This window comes from Rhineura floridana, chromosome 6, assembly GCF_030035675.1.
Source record: "Rhineura floridana isolate rRhiFlo1 chromosome 6, rRhiFlo1.hap2, whole genome shotgun sequence".
NCBI classification, from domain to species: Eukaryota; Metazoa; Chordata; class Lepidosauria; order Squamata; family Rhineuridae; genus Rhineura; species Rhineura floridana.
The window spans coordinates 98366616-98384569 of record NC_084485.1 but is presented as its reverse complement, the minus strand read 5'-3'; the positions used below and the strand labels follow the sequence as shown (position 1 = coordinate 98384569).

The window sequence follows — 17954 nt, the reverse complement described above, 5'->3', positions numbered from 1 at the left end:
GGGAAAAAGATTTTTTCAGTTGTTGCTTTTGCTAAAGTTCAAGAATCCTTGTTATCTTATATTAAATGACAACATGCTTGTGTTTATGTACGTAATCAAATTATTTAGAACCAGGCCATACTGATTTTATTTCTGTGGATTTGTTTTCAAGTGTATGCTGAGGACTTCAGGCTAATGATGATCTTCAAGTCATAAGGCAGCTTTTCCTGCCTCCCTCTTAATCAGACAGTCTGTAGTAAAACCTTTCATGAGACAAAAAGCCTCATCACTCATGCAGAAACTTCCATGTGCCTACTTGTGCTTATGAGTGGCAGTTCTACTGCCTTATATGGCTTGAGTTCTTGGGTTATTGTTTGCAAATCCAAACATGGAACTGCCAAGTGGCTATTTTCTCTTCCACTTGCCATTCTTTAGTTACAGCCCAGAGACACCTTCACCTCTATTATATGCAAGTCACATGTTAGTTCATTGGTACTTAGAATGCATTGTGCTCTTTGGGTTACTTTTCCCTGAAACAAAAAGAAACCTACCTTTCTTAAATTCTTGTAAAGTATCATGGGAGACTGAGACCTTATAAGTGAATTTATTAACAATTAGTTTAAGCAAGAAGCATCATTTTTCTTGATTTTCAAATAAACATATATTCAGTATATCATTGTGGCATTAATGAGTTGTGTCAGGCTAGCCAAAAGATGTTTTACATTTCTTAGACTGGAGACAAGCAAGGCCAGGGTCAGGATACATTCAAGACTATTATTTAGATTTCTATTCTACACTTTCCTAAAAACCTAAGGTGGACTATTCAGGCTTGGTGGTTTTCCTTCTTTAAACACTCAGTTGATACCCTTATTTCTCCTACATCAGAGAGGAAGGAACTTGTAGCCCAATGCTATGCATGTTTGTGCAGAAGAAAGTCTTACTGAATCAGCGGGACTAATTCCCAAGTAAATGTGAATTGCAATCCCAGTCATTTGTTCCCTTTGCCAATCTAAAGAACAGGAAGCCTGTTCCTTTTGTGATGTTGGGCCAGCTAGCCTTTGTGGCCAGAATTCGGGCAGAAATAGCACCTTACAAAAGCATCTAGTGCTTATAATGCAAATTTTTAATGTTTTAAAGGAGGCACTGTCTTGCAGTGGTTCCGTTCCTATCTCTCGGATAGGCAGCAATGGGTGGCATTGGGAGATGAGGTTTCAGACACTTGGCCTCTTCATTGTGGAGTGCCACAGGGTTCTATCCTCTCTCCCATGCTATTCAACATCTATGTGAAACCGCTGGGAGCAATCATCAGGAGTTTTGGATTGCAGTGCCATCAGTACGCAGATGACACTCAGCTCTATCTCTCATTTAAGTCCTCACCGGAGTTGGCTGTGAATACCATGTCCAAGTGCCTAGAATCCGTAAGTGGATGGATGGGAGAGAATAGGCTGAAGCTGAACCCGGACAAGACTGAAGTATTATTTGTGGGAGATAAAATGAAGTTAGGAATTACTGACCTGATGCTTGATGGGGTAAGTTTACCCCTGAAGGACCAGGTCCGCAGTCTTGGGGTCATACTTGACTCCCAGCTGTCCATGGAGGCTCAGATTACAGCAGTGAGCCGGGCAGCTTGGTATCAATTACATCTGATACGGAGGCTGCGTCCCTATCTTCCTGTTCACCTGCTCCCTCAGGTGATACATGCCCTGGTCTCCTCTCGCTTAGACTACTGCAATGCGCTCTACGTGGGGTTACCCTTGAAAACGGTCCAGAAATTACAGCTGGTACAGAACGCGGCAGCACGCTTGATTACGCATAGCCATCGCTGGGATCATATCACCCCAGTGTTATTAGATCTTCACTGGCTACCAGTTGTCTACCGGGCCCAATTCAAGGTATTGGTGTTGACCTTTAAAACCCTATACGGTTTCGGCCCAGTATATCTGAAGGAACACCTCCAGAATCACTGATTGTGCCGCCTGACGAGATCAGCCTCGCAAGACCTTCTCTCGGTCCCACCGGTGAGAACAGCTAGGCTGGTACGGACCAGAGAGAGGGCATTCTCTGTTGTGGCCCCCACCCTCTGGAACTCTCTCCCGTTCGATCTCAGACATGCTCCCTCCCTGTCCAGCTATCGCCGAGCCTTGAAGACCTGGCTGTTCAGGCAGGCCTACAAGATTGGGACAGATTAATTTATGTTACAACTGAATTAATGAATGGTTTTTTAGCTTATAATTTGATTATGTTGATCTATATGTATTGTTTTTATTCTTGTTGTTCGTCGCCTAGAGTGTCCCTAACCCGGACAGATAGGCGGCTGAAAAATAAAATTTATTATTATTATTATTAAGTCTGCCTGTCAGAGAAGCACTTCAAGCAGCTTACACTAAATTCGCAATTAAAAATACAATCAAACAACACTATTAATCATAAAACAAGACAGAATCAAATAGCAGTATTGCACGGTAAATAAGGCACATCAAACAATAGTAGTGAGGAGTACATCTGGACATGTCTGGTTATCAGACACCATCAGAAACCTAATGGAATTAATAGCTCTTCACAATTCTCCTAAAACAATGGAGAGAATCTCTAAGCAGAGCATTATATAACCCCAGAGTACTCCTACAACTGATAGTCATGTGAACCACTGTACCACCAGATCAAAACATGAGAGAATAGTCCTTCTGCTGGCATAAAGTCAGATTGTGGCCATCTACCAGACCCCAGAACTGCAGCTACATGGAATGCTGCCCCATTACATATATTATCCAAAGCTTCAAGAATTCAAGCAGAACCTGATGTACAATCTTTTTCTGTAGAAGCAAAGATATGGCATTGCATGATGAACAGCACATTTCCTCCCTCATAAAAACAGTAGAACAAAAGCATACACACAGTGTGAACACTGGGAGCAGGGTGGTGGTGGTGGACAGAAATATGATCTCGGCAACTTAAGGATTTTACAAGATTAATCAGTTTATTAAAAGCACTTGGGAGCAAAATAGGTGCTTACCTGTAGGTCTAGTTCTTGACATCTTTGCTTCAGTTCTTCTTTTTCTGCTAGCACTTCATTAAGTTCTTCTGATGCTCTTTTCAGCTTTAAAATGTTGAAGAGTTTTTGTTTTCAATTATTTAGCAACATATATTTCTTGACTATATACCCAGCAGCTCTCCTATTGTGGAAACTATAGCCAGGCCTCAAATATATATATATATATATATACTGGGTAAATAGAAAGCAAATCTAAGGAAATGTGACTCCCTCCCTTCTAGATTTGGTTCTACACATATACAGTAATCAAATCTATCTCCTCTGAAGGTATTAGCCTGAATTTCACCTATCCTCAAAATCTGGTGTTTTCAGTTATGCTACAAATGCAGTATTAATACACAGGCCTTCAAGCTGTGAGAAATCTGAGAAAGGGCCATGCCTCCCTGATTGACCATGGTTCTGGGCAATTCCTGTTGCAGAACTGAAAGACCATTTCCTTCAGTTACCACTTCATTGTGTGGATCCGAGGCCAGCCAGAAATGCCTGGGTGCACACAATGATAAATTCACTTACTAGAAACATTATGTATCGTAATTACCTGTTGTTCCAGATCACCAGGCAAGTCGCTTACAAAGCCCGTTATTTCTTTGCTCATTAGCTGCAACATTTAAAAAATAGAACATAATTATTTATGTTTTAAACTGTTTGTCTAAAACCTTGAATATAGCTAAGAGTGTCCAGCAAAGAAGTCTTTCTGGGTTTCTAGGCTAGAATCAGTTCCAGTTAGTGTTCTGAAAACAGTATTTTAAATCTTCTCAAATAAAAATGACCCTTTTGCTATTGATCATAGATGATAAACTATATTCTGACCTACGGCACTTGAACACAGGAAAGAAAATTAGTCATCAATAATTTCTACTTGACTTGTAGCATTCTTAAGTCTCTGAGATGCCAAACTGGCACAAGCAATCTGAATCAGTCCAGTACAAGGATCAAATTGTAATTAACACTTTGAGAGATTTTTATTAAAATCAAAACATATGGCATATACTACCATATTTAGAAATGTATTATGTTTAAAAATTGCAATACTCACAAAAACTGGATACATTTATGCATATATGTACTCCTTTTAAACCAAATCAATCAAAATAGCACCTATACACAAACCACAAAATATATGTTTTGTCTTCTTCTTTACCTCTTGAATAGCAGCCATGACAACGTGCTGGACAGACTCCTCTAGTGTCATTATGACTTGTATATGTTTTACAAGGGAAAATTTAGAAAAGTCAGCTTTTTTATAATGATACATCCTAAAGATCCTGAAAAAGGAAATTATACATTTCACATGGATGGAGATCTCTGCTCTGTGATTAATTTTGGAAACCTTACCTCTGGCCAAATATTAACATGTTTTGTAGTATTAATTATGGAAAATACTGTGGCAGTCTAAATGTTATTACTAATATTTTCTCCAGACTCCAGTTCTTTAATTATAGCCCTATTAATCCCCTCTAAAATGCAGAGATATGAATCCCAGAACATGTAGCTGAGGGCTGCATTAAGCTATATGGCATTCAAAGTTCTTCAGTCATCAGAATTTCCTGCCATTCTATTTCAGGGTCAAATGATGAAACAGATTAACAAGTTGTGAAGTTATTTACAGCCTTGGTCCTAAACTCATTTACTTGTACGTTACTCAAACATCAAAGAACAACTACAAGCCTTTCAACAAGCCTTTTAAGTTGAGACCTATCCCAGTCTGCATCTGTTAGAATTGCTTTTAGTATCTTTTCTTTAATAATATGTTTTAACCTTTTTTTAAAAAAAAACATGTTTTTAAAGCTTTTTAAAAAAATGTTTTTATCGTTTTGTTTTAATGAATTTTAAGGTCTTTTTATGATGTTTTAAAGTGTTTTTAGTTTTTCTGTTTGCCGCCCTGGGCTCCTGCTGGGAGGAAGGGTGGGATATAAATCAAATAATAAATAAATAAATAAGTAAATGCTTTTTTGATTGCAACCCTTGAACAGCAAGAAGGTTCTTCCTGGGTCAGTAAGAAATTTGAAAACAAAGGTTAACAGCATTATATATATATATATTTAGTCTCACACTTAATTATGTTATTTAAATGGTTATTTATTTAAAAATAGCATCCATTCTGTTAACCAAAAGTTTTAAAACATGCTTGAGAACTCAGATGCAGAGTCTTTCCAGCTTTTAAACAATGAAAAACTTTTAAACCAAGTTTTGCTGCTTAATGTACGATATTTCATATGGGACAGAGGCAGTAAACACTTTCAGTTTCATCCTTGCAAGCTATTCTACACTTCTCTGTGCAAGCTAGCAGTCACTATGATCTATAAAACTCAGCAGAGAGTGGCTGATTCACAGGAAAGCATTTACCTTGTTTCTTTTCACAGTTGACTGCACAGCCTAAAATGAGCTGCAGTAACCTGTCCAGTTCTACTGGATCAGAATGCAATTCATTACTAATAAAGTTCACAATAATATTAGAGTAAGTCAAATCTAGAATAAAATTACAACAAAACACACACAAAACAAGTTGGAGAGTGACCCATATTTGTTTGATGACTAAGGGTGAGCTGGGAGGTAAGAAAGCAATTGAGGCCAACCCTCAAGAGATACCAGTAACTAACATGTCCCTGAACCAATGACATCATGTCAAGCTCGATGCTGTACACTCTGTTGAAGATGCAGCAGTGCACATTTTGCTGTGGGCTAGCAACCATTATAATATTGATCAGACTATTTTCCCCATCAGAGTTCCACAAATGTTTCAGAAAAAGTCTCAGAATTTCAAGAATTTCACTTTGTCCAATTTTCTCTCTCTTCCAGTTTAACTGTATAGTTTTTTTTAATTCAATTCTGGAAAGTCATCCAAGCTCCCAGGCATATAACATCCATAGAGATAAAAAGGCTGATGAAAATAGTTAAAAGTAATAATTTGGGAATCACTGTGCAATTGCAAACTTAAACCACAAGGGAGCAACCTTTCCACATTCTATTGCAACATCTTACATTTAAGCATAGGAATTGCTAAGGACTAACTGATCATTTGTAGCTCTGTTTCATTCCTAATGAATGAATGGTGCTTTAACGTGAAATTGCCAATGTTAATCTACCAAGTTAAAAGGATACAAGCAAGGTGAGATGCACCATTTATTGGAACTACTGGCTTTAGAGAATAGAAAAAATCCCAATTTTCAGGGAGATTTGGATAGAAATAACTTGTAGCCTCAGCTATGAAATATCCTAACATGTAAGGATCAGGACTCTGAAATATTTTTTCTTTCTTGATCTTCCTCCTTGCTTTAGGGCAGAGCCCTTCAACTTTGCATCCTCAAATGTTGTTGGACTACAACTCCCATCATCCACAACCAGCTTAGCCAATGGCCAGGGATGATGGGAGTTGTAATCCAACTGCTCGCATTCACTGGGAGGGCTGAAGTGAATGCATCTCAAAGAGACATCTCCCCTTTCCATCAGTACTGTTGTGTGCAGCTTTTAAAACTGATTTAAAAAGTTTGGGTTGCATTCAACTATGTCCTACTCAGAGCAGACTCACTGAAATTAATGATCCAAAGTTTGCCATGTCTATTAACTTCAAAGGGTCTACTCTGAGTAGGGCTTATCTGAATATTACCCATAAGCAGAAGTATTTGGGAGGCTAATCTCAGTTGTAATGTTCTTATATACTCAAAAGCAAACTTTAGTTCCTCCTTGGGACAATCTCATCAGGCCAGCAGATGCAAAATCTCCCTGACAACATGTTCCCATAACCATAACTATCAACCCTTTGGCAACAAACAATTCAAAATGTAAAAACATCCAACAATGCATATGATGTGTAGGTGTTTTGTCTGTTTTTTGGGGAAGGGGTTTATTCTGAGCACCACCAGTTTTTTCTTCTGTGAAATGGGTATTTTGTGGTATCCACAACAGTTTCTTTGATTTCCAAATGTGCCCCCAGGTCCAAAAAGGTTGGGGACCTCTGGTTTACACAGCTGCTTCCAGTTTACACTGGATCATTACAGCCATTGACCTCTCCCGATGTGCTGTTCCACTTCTCACCTGCATTGCACGTCAAAGTAACGGTGGAATGAACATGATTGATGCAACCCAGATGCAACCCAGACTCAGGCTGCAATCCAGAACATGTCTATTCAGAAGTGTTGTGAGAAAATAATGTTCATTTCTCGCTCTGGCCAAACAAGATGCTAACAGCAGTTGAGGATAAAAACTTTGAAAAATAGTTTATTAAAAAGGAAGCACTCACACCAGCAATTCAGAGTGAGTGCGGTCGACCCAGACTGTCTCGTTCCCCCGATATTTATACCCCTCAGTAAACAACTTACAGGAACCTTATAGTAGGAACTCCATATATGGTAATATTACAGTGTGTTACATTGAACTGGTTCCACCAGTGTATTCCCTGAGTCATGCTTCCGGCCATAGTACATGAACAGCTTATATTACTAAAAAGCCCACGGGAGCTTTTTAAAGTGGTTCGTGGCCTACTCCATCAAGGCCTACAAGATACGGCAGATACATCAGTAGCTCGATGTAATAAATTTGCTGAACACTTCCAGCATAAGATCTCATGCATTCGCCGGGACTTAGACTCCTATTTAATAGCAGTTAATCCTACTGAGGTGTCCGGAGCACAGTCTTGTCATGTTTTGTTGGATGAGTTTCAGTTGGTTCAGTTCGAGGACGTGGACAAGGTGCTTGGACAGGTTCGTGCGACCACTTCGGTACTGGATCCTTGCCCCTCTTGGCTAATTAAAACTAGCAAGGAAGGAACAGTTGGCTGGGCCAAGGAAGTGATTAATGCCTCTTTACGAGAGGGAGTGGTCCCTGGCTGTCTGAAAGAGGCGGAAGTGAGACCACTCCTGAAAAAACCTTCCTTGGACCCAGAGGATTTCAGCAGCTACAGACCAGTAGCCAATGTTCTGTTCCTGGGCAAGATCCTGGAACGTGTGGTTGCTGACCAGCTCCAGGCGCTATTGGATGAAACCGATTATCTAGATCCATTTCAATCGGGGTTCAGGCCTGGTTTTGGCACTGAGACTGCCTTGGTCGCCCTGTTTGATGACCTATGTCGGGAAAGAGACAGAGGGAGTGTAACTCTGTTGATTCTCCTTGACCTCTCAGCGGCTTTTGATACCATCGACCATGGTATCCTTCTGGAGAGGCTTGCGGAGTTGGGAGTTGGAGGCACTGCTTGGCAGTGGTTCCACTCCTACTTAGCGGGTCGTCTCCAGAAGATAGTGCTTGGGGAACATTGCTCGACACCGTGGGTTCTCCAATGTGGGGTCCCACAGGGTTCGGTTCTGTCTCCCATGCTTTTTAACATTTATATGAAGCCGCTGGGGGCGGTCATCAGGAGTTTTGGAGTGCGTTGTCATCAGTATGCTGATGACACGCAGCTCTACTTCTCCTTTACATCTTCTTCAGGTGAGGCAGTCGACGTGCTGAACCGTTGCCTGGCCGCGACAATGGACTGGATGAGAACTAACAAACTGAGACTCAATCCTGACAAGACTGAGATGCTGTTGGTGGATGGTTTCTCTGATCGGATGGTGGATATATACCCTGTCCTGGATGGGGTTACACTCCCCCTAAAGGAACAGGTGTGTAGTCTGGGAGTCAACTTAGACTCTTCCCTCACACTTGAGGCTCATGTAGCCTCGGTGGCCCGGAATGCGTTCTACCAACTTCGGTTGGTAGCCCAGCTACGTCCCTATCTGAGTAAGGAGGACCTCACATCAGTGGTACATGCTATGGTAACCTCACGTCTGGACTACTGCAATGCGCTCTACGTAGGGCTACCTTTGAAGACGATTCGGAAGCTACAGCTAGTGCAAAATGCGGCGGCCAGACTGCTAACAAGAACGAAGCGGTCTGAGCATATAACACCTATGCTAGCCCGTTTGCACTGGCTTCCAATATGCTTCCAGGCCAGATTCAAAGTGTTGGTACTTACCTATAAAGCCTTATATGGCGCGGGACCACGATATCTGTCGGAACGCCTCTCCCGATATGAACCGGCCCGTACACTACGGTCTACTACGAAGGCCCTCCTCCGGGTTCCGACTCATAGGGAAGCCCGGAGAGTGGTGACAAGATCTAGGGCCTTCTCAGTGGTGGCCCCCGAACTATGGAATGGTCTCCCCGAGGAGGTGCACCTGGCGCCGACACTATCATCTTTTCGGCGCCAGGTTAAAACCTTTCTCTTCTCTGAGGCATTTTAATTCCTGTTAATTTTAAATTATTATAATTTGATTTTAGACTGTACAGTTTTTTGTACAGTTTTGTATTGTGATATTCTGTATTGTGTTATTTTTATTGTATTTTTAATGTTCACCGCCCAGAGAGCTGCTGCTAGTCGGGCGGTATATAAGCTTAATTAAATAAAATAAATAAAAAATAAAATAAACTAAGATGGCAGATATAGACATCCGTTGTAAGATGGCGGTGCTTAATCAAAACAGTAGATAACTCTCAAGGATGGCCCTCAAGGAGGTGCTTTAGTGTGACAGAGGAATTAACCCTTAACAAGAAGTAAGCTCCTTTGGGTTCAATGGGTCTTACTTCTAGGTAAGTGTGTATTGGACTGCAGCCAGACTTGGCTAAGACCAGTACAGATGGTGTGATGGGGTGGTGGCACTCGCTGCTGCTACCAGAAGAGGGGAGAGGGGCTGGGGAGGTTGGTGTAGTGCAAACACACCAGCAGAGCCAATCTGGTGCTTCTGGTGATGCCACCTTCCCCACTGCCCTAGCAGTGACTCAGCTATCAGGAGGTCAGGAGAGTGTCACCGCCTCACCACTCTTTCTGCTATTGGTGAGACCATCTAGTGCTAGAGAGCTCTGCCTCTGGCTTTCTTAATGATGCCAGACTCCAATTCCCCTCATTCCTAACTATTGGCCATGCTGGCTGGGGCTGCTGGGAGTTGGAGTCCAAAAACATCTGGAGAGCCACAGGCTCGTCATCCCTGATCTGGCAAGTTTGTGGCCAAGGCATCATTTAAACCAGGTTTCCCTTTCGCTTCCCAGATTAGGGCCCTCTTTATCCATGCCCAAGCTGTTTGTTGTTGTTTTTAAAAAATAAAATGGGTTATTTCTACTCTAGAAAATAGGGTAGAATTAATTGCAGGATATCATTCTTGCACTGCTGGAAACAATCTTTCTTGAGTTGCAATCCAACCTAAGTCTCTGTTTCTAATCTGCACAGTACTGAGTAAAGCAGGGAGACTCCTTTGTCACCATAGCAAGAGGGCAGAGCTGCTGAACCTGTTCCCGCTCCAAAGGTCCCACAGGCACAGGAGTAGAAGAGTAGAAGTTAACAATTTCTTTACAGCCTGCGTATTCATTTGAAGTTGCAGAGAATCCTTATTAGAAATGTCAAGGAAGGGGGTTAACCTTTAGTCTACATTAAAAAGTGGGGGGAAAGGGAAGGAAATATTCTAATTAAGAAAGCTACTCTTCCCGTCCTTCCACTTCCTCTTAAACTTACTAACAAAATCTCCTTAGACTTAGTCATTGTCATCTCCATTATGCCTCTTAGTGGTTGTGGTATAAAACGACATGTAGCTTGCAAACTTTGTCCTTGTTTCTTACGGGAGCATTAGCCGAGAGGCTAGGCGTGGTTGTTCTAGGTGGATCAGATTTGGGTTTCCCACAATAGACAGCAGTCAGTACTTAGCAAAGGTGGAGGGGTTCAAAGATGTTGCTCCAGTTCCTCTCTGTCCTCTGGGAGACCTTGTCTCTGTGGGTGTTCCTAGTGTTCCTGGCTATACTTCTGCTCATTGCTGATTACAAGAAACGGATTCGTCCAAGGGATTTTCCACCAGGGCCCTTGCCTCTTCCTTTCCTGGGTAATATTCTTGATGTGGATTCCAAAAATCCTCATTTTGCTGTAAGAAAGGTAAGGACAGAAGAATCGGTAGGAGGAGCACACAGGTGGCATGAGTTCAGCACAACATTGCACTAGATAAGAGCCTTGCTGTAGGATCAGTCTAAGATGCCATCTTGTCTAGCAGTTAGATTTTTGAGAGTGGCCAGCCAGATGTCTCTGGGAAGCCCACAAATGGGGCATGAAGGTAAAATCCTCTCCTATTGTTTGTTCCCAACAACTGATATCTAGAGATATATTGCCTCTGAACTTGGAGGATCTATTTTACCTAACAGTCATTTGTAACAAATCTGCATCCACAACTAAGGTAGACCAGTTGTTTGCATGCTGTCTATTTTGTTAGTATTGTGCCACCACCTCTGCCTTTTCCCTCTAACTCTGCCCCAAACGTCTGAGCCAAATATCTGCTTGGGCAAGGTAGTGCCCAGCTAGATCGCTCCCATTGCCTCAGGTCTGGGGAGCAGATCGTCTTCTTTGTATTTCCCCCAAGGCACAAGTAGATAGCATAATGCCAAGCAGTTTATCAGGTATGGGCTGGGGCTGGGAGGTGGTTCCCTTGCCCTTCTTAACAATCCAATCCAAAACTTCAGGTCTACATTAAGAAAGAGGCTTTTTAAAAGAAGAAAATAGCAATAAGAAAAATCCAATAGGTACTTTAAGGAAAATAAACAAGCATTAAGAAGCTTCCTGCCCTATATTGGGGTTCTTAGAAGAGTCCGAACGGCCAACACACCCTTAAGAAGACATGTGAGAAAGAGTAATGGTGTGGAACGGTCATTTTTGTTCAAATATATATTAATACCGTTGAACAATAATCAAATTACGTAAGTGTGGGCAGGTGGGTATGGTATTCATTATACAGCCACGAGAGTGGCTGTATACTATAGCCAGCATTTTTCACATTCCGCAATGTTAAATGGAAAATACCCCCACATGCCATTCTGATGCTTCCCATAAGCTCATTTCCAAACAAAACCTTACAAAACTCAGAAACGTTTGCTTAACAACCCTCTCAATTTTCATGGCGATACACAAAACAGTCAGAGAGAATCGACAGTTCAAAGTCTAAAAAGAGAGAGAAAAACCTCAGAGCCCTTTTAGACTTTTTTCTGCCAGAGTTCTCATAATCTGTTGAAATTCATTAAAAATCAGCCACGTTCACAGAGTACATGTAATCCTAATACTCACCTTGCCCCATACTCTGACCTTCATCTACTGCAGTTTAAAAGTTAAAAAAATGCCTGGTTGATTTTTAATTAATTTAAGAAATTTTGGCTGGAAGCCTATTATAACGCGGGACATGCTAGTAAGGACCAACTGTCAGTGTTCTAAAAGCCTCACAGCTGCTGGGCTTGGCTAATCAGAGGGCCACACCCACACCAGACTTGATTTCACTTGAGACAGTCATGGCTTCCCTCAAAGAATCCTGGGAAGTGTAGTTTGTGAAGGGTGCTGACAGGAGACTCCTATTCCCCTGAGAGAATGGTTAACAGTCAGCCACTCTGATTGAAGGTCTGTGAGAGAAACAGGGCATCTCCTAGCAACTCTCAGCACCCTTCACTAACTACACTTCCCAGGATTCTTTGAGAGAAGCCATGATTGGCTTTGAGCCATGGCTTTGAGAGAAGCCATGATAAATTCTTTTAAATTGTTTTTAAAAGATGTGTTTTTAAATTTGTATATTTGTTTTTAATGTTTTTAGTTATTTTAAAGCACCCAGAGAGCTTTGGCTATGGGGCGGTATATAAATACACTAAATAAATAGATAAATAAAAAATGATTGTCCAAAATGTAATAGAGGCCTGGTGTGGATGTGGCCAGGGACAGCTTTGTTTTAAATGTGGGTGGGAGGTAGGGTTGCCAGATTCAGGGCCTGAGACTGATCCTGTATCTTTAGGAGAAGAGAAAGTCAGCCAAGTGCAGGTGTTCTTGCAACAATGTAATGGGAAAAACCACAAGGTAGAATTCTCCCTTCCCCCTGCCCAACTCTGAAAGATACAGAAGACATCTTGGTTGCCAGGCCCAGGCTGGTCAGTTTTACCTATCCTAATCATGATTGCATAGGAGTATATCTGATTCAACTCAATAATCATACAAACGATCAGACCTACCTTTTCCCTCCTTCCCCTTTCCTCTCCCTTTCTCCTCCCCTGCCCTCTTCCTTCTTCTGCCTCCCCTGCCCACTCCATCCCTCCATCCCCCCCCCAGTCAGTTTTACCTATCCTAAGCATGATTGCACAGGAGTAAATCCCACTGAACTCAATAAACATGCAAATGACCACATCTGTCCTTCTTCTCCCCTCCCCCTCCTGCCTGCCCCCATCCCAGTCCTCCCCTCTGCCTTTCCACCCCTCCCTCCTCCCCCTCCTCCCTTCCCCATCCCCTGTGGTCAGTTTCACCTATCCTAAGCATGATTGCCGTGTGTGTGTGTGTGTGTGTGTGTGTGTGTGTGTGTGTGTGTGTGTGTGTGTGTGTGTGTGTGTAAATCCCACTTAACTCAATAAGCATGCAAATGATCAATCCATTCTCAGCAAACTTGTGCAGGATCCCATTTCTTACCTCCCGGATTAAAAAGCAAGGAAATTCACTAATACGCAAAAAACCTTGCGGTGTAAGAATGTACCTATAGCCCACAGATATTTCTACCAAACTTTAAAAAGCAGCGAAATTGGGCAGCTATAGTGAATGCACCAGGGGAGCAGGAGACCTGAACTCCTCTCTGAGATATTGTACTGCCCTACAAAGTTGTCAAAATGCAAACACAATTTGGGTTGGTCTTTCACAGTCCAATCCACTTGCTGTGTAGCTTAGAAGAATTTGGTAACATGTGCCTCTGAGCATATGGTAAGTGGTGGCAACACCTGCCATCTCCAAAGATGGAGAATTATATTTTTGTATGTTGGTTGGTGTTCTTCTTACTTTGCTTCTTTCCTGTGTTACTAATGTAGGGCAGTACAATATCTCAGAGAGGAGGTCAGGTCTCCTGCTCCCCTGGTGCATTCACTATAGCTGCCCAATTTCCCTGCTTTTTAAAGTTTGGTAGAAATATCTGTGGGCTATAGGTACATTCTTAAACCACAAGGTTTTTTGCGTATTAGTGAATTATATATGAGGGAAGCATCCCTCCACTCTCCTGGGCATGTAAACCAGCCAGATTTCATCCCTGCTAAGTAAGCCTTGGGTATGCAAACTCAATATGCTCATCTGAGCCCTGCTGTCCAGCATTCACCGAGATATGTACACCAGTCCTAAAGGACAGCCTCAAGGACACCCCCCCAAAGCCAAAGGCTGTGGAGTGCCCTTAACCCAATGACACCCTTACCTACTCACCCTGAACGCCCAACTGACCAAAGAACTACATCATCGAGAGCAAATAAAAAAACCCTACAGTGAGGAGCAGGCAAAAAAGACAAGCGCCAATGGCCCCCAAAATTCCTACTCAGCCCCTGGAAAAGATGACTGGCAAAACCCACACTGTAGAGGGAGGGAGAGCACTGCAAAAGAGAAGAAAGTGGAGTAGTCAAAGCAGCCTTAAATAGCAGCCGGATTGCAGCTTTCCAATTGGGCATTCCAGCCCATGAGATTCCCAAGATCCTTTCCCCCTGGGAGAGACCAACTGGTGCCTTCTCTCAAAACGGTGTGCATGTGTGTGGACATGGCAAATTCACCTCTGCTAAAGGGCAGAAGTGGCATTCTCACACAGTAGTGGTCACCCAATGTAGAATCAGCTTCCTGTAATCCTTGGAAGGTCAAAGGTGGTGGCAAAGGAATTGGGAAAACCATATTCCATGTTTGTTCTGTTTTAGCTTGAGCGATTTTGAATGACAGACCATCAGGCTCCACAAAACAGCTGAATTTAAGAGAGCCAGGAAGGTGCTCTTAACATTGTTTGAAGCTGGGAAATGAGGGTGAAAAAGTATTAAGGATTGCTCAGACTTTTACTGGTAGACTTGATACAACAAGGGAGTTCCCAGTGTGTGTATTTGAACATGGCAAGAGTTGCATGCCTTGCTCTGCTTGGAAGAATGGAGGTGCAGGCTAGCTAAGTTTGAAGGACAGGCTCATTCTACACCATTGATATTTATATCCTATATATTTGGCTTCTCTTTTTTTAAAAAAGCCATCTAAGCATGTGCTAGTGAATTCCTTAAGTAAATTATGCATTATGTAAATAGCTTTCTTTAATGTGTTTTAATAGTGCTCCTGATGACGTTTTGCCAGGACATTGGCATTATAGCATCCTTAAGCCTTGGTGTCATGGTTTTTCTTCAGACCATTTATTTCAAGAGTAGCCACTTCAGTGCCCTTCAGATATTGTGGGCTATAACTCCCATCGTCCCTATCATTGGCCAGGCTCACCAGGTCTGATGGAAATTATCCATCAGATATGGAAGGCGAACCCTGTTGGTGAACCCTGATACATTTGATGGCAACCGAAGTTTCCTTCTTCCATACAGGCATTTTATAAGCATCAGTCAGACAAATTAATACAAAATATATCCTCTCTTTCATTCCCCCCTCTCCCTCTAGCTTGCACAAAAACACGGCAATGTTTTCAGCATGCAGTTTGGAAACATGTGGCTTGTGATTGTAAATGGATTGTCTCTGGTAAAGGAAGGTCTTATCCAACAGGGTGAAAACTTTGTAGATCGTCCCAAATTTCCTCTTACCTATGAAATTTTTGGGCCGTTTGGTGAGTTTCTTTTAATATATTCAATTATTTCAATTTCTAAAGTTTGATTATTTTTATTTTTTTTAAAAAAAGTCTGTTCTAATTGTGGAAGCCTTTAGGTTGTTTTGTAATTGGGTGGAACATGAAATCTGGAATGAAGATGAAAAAGATTATGAAAATATAAATGGGTTAGGCATAGAATTAGACATTGGGAGTGCAGGGGCATAGAATCATAGAATAGTAGATTTGGAAGGGGCCTATAAGGCCATCAAGTCCAACCACAGGCATAGGATAGCAATTCTGTTTTGGCCTGCAGTGCTTTGGCTTCTCTGAAGTGCCAAAGACACTTGAAGAGAGACACAGTATATAAGTGTTTATATGCTAATGCAAGCCAAGATAGGTGGACTGGAATGCTTGGTCTTAGAGGACAGCATTCATATAGTGAGCATAACGGAAACCTGGTGTAACAGAGAACCAATGGAACACAGTTATCTCTGGCTATGAACTCTTTAGGAAGGGCAGGGAAGGATGTCCTGGAGGTGGTGTCACTCTGACTATCAAAGAGGACATTTAGTTCAGTACAGGAATACCCCGCTATACGGACCTTCACTTTACGGACACTCACGAGTACGGACATATTTACAGTAGCACCATTCCCCTGTTTACGTACGCTTGCTTTGCAAGAGCGGACACTTAACGGCATGACGCCACCGTCCTTTTTCTTAAAATAAGGCCTACTGTGTTTATTTTAGTTATAAATGCGTTATTTACATCAGTTATGCCCGTATATGACGATTGCAGTGCAGTACATGCATCGATAAGTGAAAAAATGTAGTGCTTCACTTTAAGTACATTTTCGGTTTACGTACTCGCTCTGGACCCATTGCGTACATTAATGTGGGGTATTTCTGTATGCTAGAAGTCTCAAAAGAGGCAGATTCCTCCACAGAGGAATAAACTATGGAATAAACTATATAAATTCCATATATAAATTCCATAAACTATGGAATTTGCTCCCACAAGATGCAGTAATGGCCACCAGCTTGGATGGCTTTAAAAGAAGATTAGACAAATTCATGGAGGACAGGGCTATCAATGGCTACTAGCCGTGATGGCTGTGCTCTGCCACCCTAGTCAGAGGCAGCATGCTTCTGAAACCCAGTTGCCGGAAGCCTCAGGAGGGGAGAGTGTTCTTGCACTCGGGTCCTGCTTTCGGGCTTCCCCCAGGCACCTGGTTGGCCACCGTGAGAACAGGATGCTGAACTAGATGGGCCACTGGCCTGATCCAGCAGGCTCTTCTTATGTTCTTATGAGTCAGTGGTGGTGGTGATACCGGGCCCCATGAATAATTTAGTGCTGAGGACATGCTATTGTCCCCTTGAGCAAATGCTCAGAAAGATGAAGAATGAAATTAAGGAAGCATCCAAACAAGGAAATGTTCTAGTAATGGGTGACTTCAACTACCCTGGCACGGCTACATGTGTGTTCCAGTCATGACAAAGAGGTAAACTTTCTAGATACCCTAAATGACTGTGCCTCAGAACAGTTGGTCATGGAACCAACCAGAGGGATGGTGACCCTGGACTTAATTTTAAGTGGTACCCAGGATCTGGTGCTCCCTGGTTCAACAACACTTACATCCTGCATCAGGCTATGGGCACCACTTAAGGTTTAGTCAGGGTAGTTGAAGTCACTCATTACTTTATAAATTAAATTTATATGTAAATGGTTATTTGCCAAGAAAATCCAGCAGTCACATTTGACTTCAAAAGAGAAAACATCCCTAAAAGGAGGGGATTGGTAAAAAGGAAGGTGAAAAGCAAGGTCAAGAGGGCCAAATCACTCCAAAATGTTTGGGAGTTGTTTAAAAACACAGTATTAGAGCTCAAGTGGAATGTATGCCACACATCAGGAAAGGTGCCACCAAGGCAAGAAGATGCCAGTGTGGTTAACAAGCAGAGTCCAAGACGCTATGAGAAGCAAGAAAAAAGCAAGTCTTGCCCACATCAAGAGTACAAAAAGGAATACAAACTGTGGCAAAAGAAATACAAGGAGACAATGAGGAATATTTAAAAATGAATTTGAGGAGCACATTGCTAAAGACAAAGACCACCAACAAAAAATTCCCTACATTCATAGCAGGAGAACATCTAGGAGGTGGTTGGACCCTTGGATGACAAGAGTGTCAAAGGTATGCTAAAGGAGGATAAGGAGATTGCAGAGAAGCTGATTGAATTCTTTGCATCTGTCTTCACAGTGGAAGATATAGGGCAATTCCCTGTACCTGCATTATTTTTTGTAGGAAGGGAGTCTGAGGAACTGATGCAATAGATGAGAGACAAAGTTCTAGGCCAAACAGACAAAATAAAAAT

General features: G+C 42.1%; 2 protein-coding genes across 3 annotated transcripts in view; one reads left to right on the top strand and one right to left on the bottom strand.

The window, feature by feature from the left end:
* Positions 1-6154, bottom strand: part of LOC133387762 (protein Hook homolog 1-like) — a 30837-nt gene extending 24683 nt beyond the window's left edge. The window contains exons 1-4 of the mRNA XM_061633221.1: positions 6134-6154; positions 4173-4228; positions 3570-3629; positions 2993-3076 (exon numbers count right to left, since the gene is read on the bottom strand). Of these exons, the coding sequence (XP_061489205.1) occupies positions 2993-3076; positions 3570-3629; positions 4173-4223 (195 nt within the window). The 5' untranslated portion in view covers positions 4224-4228; positions 6134-6154. The remainder of the gene's footprint in view (positions 1-2992; positions 3077-3569; positions 3630-4172; positions 4229-6133) is intronic.
* Positions 1-17954, top strand: part of LOC133387761 (cytochrome P450 2J2-like) — a 51173-nt gene that overhangs the window by 11699 nt on the left and 21520 nt on the right. Inside the window, exons 1-2 of one of the 2 annotated variants that reach the window (XM_061633220.1) lie at positions 10591-10922; positions 15441-15603. The exons of the other annotated variant lie outside the window; for it this stretch is intronic. Of the exons in view, the coding sequence (XP_061489204.1) occupies positions 10722-10922; positions 15441-15603 (364 nt within the window). The 5' untranslated portion in view covers positions 10591-10721. Of the gene's footprint in view, positions 1-10590; positions 10923-15440; positions 15604-17954 lie in introns of those variants that run through there. 2 annotated transcript variants of the gene reach the window in all.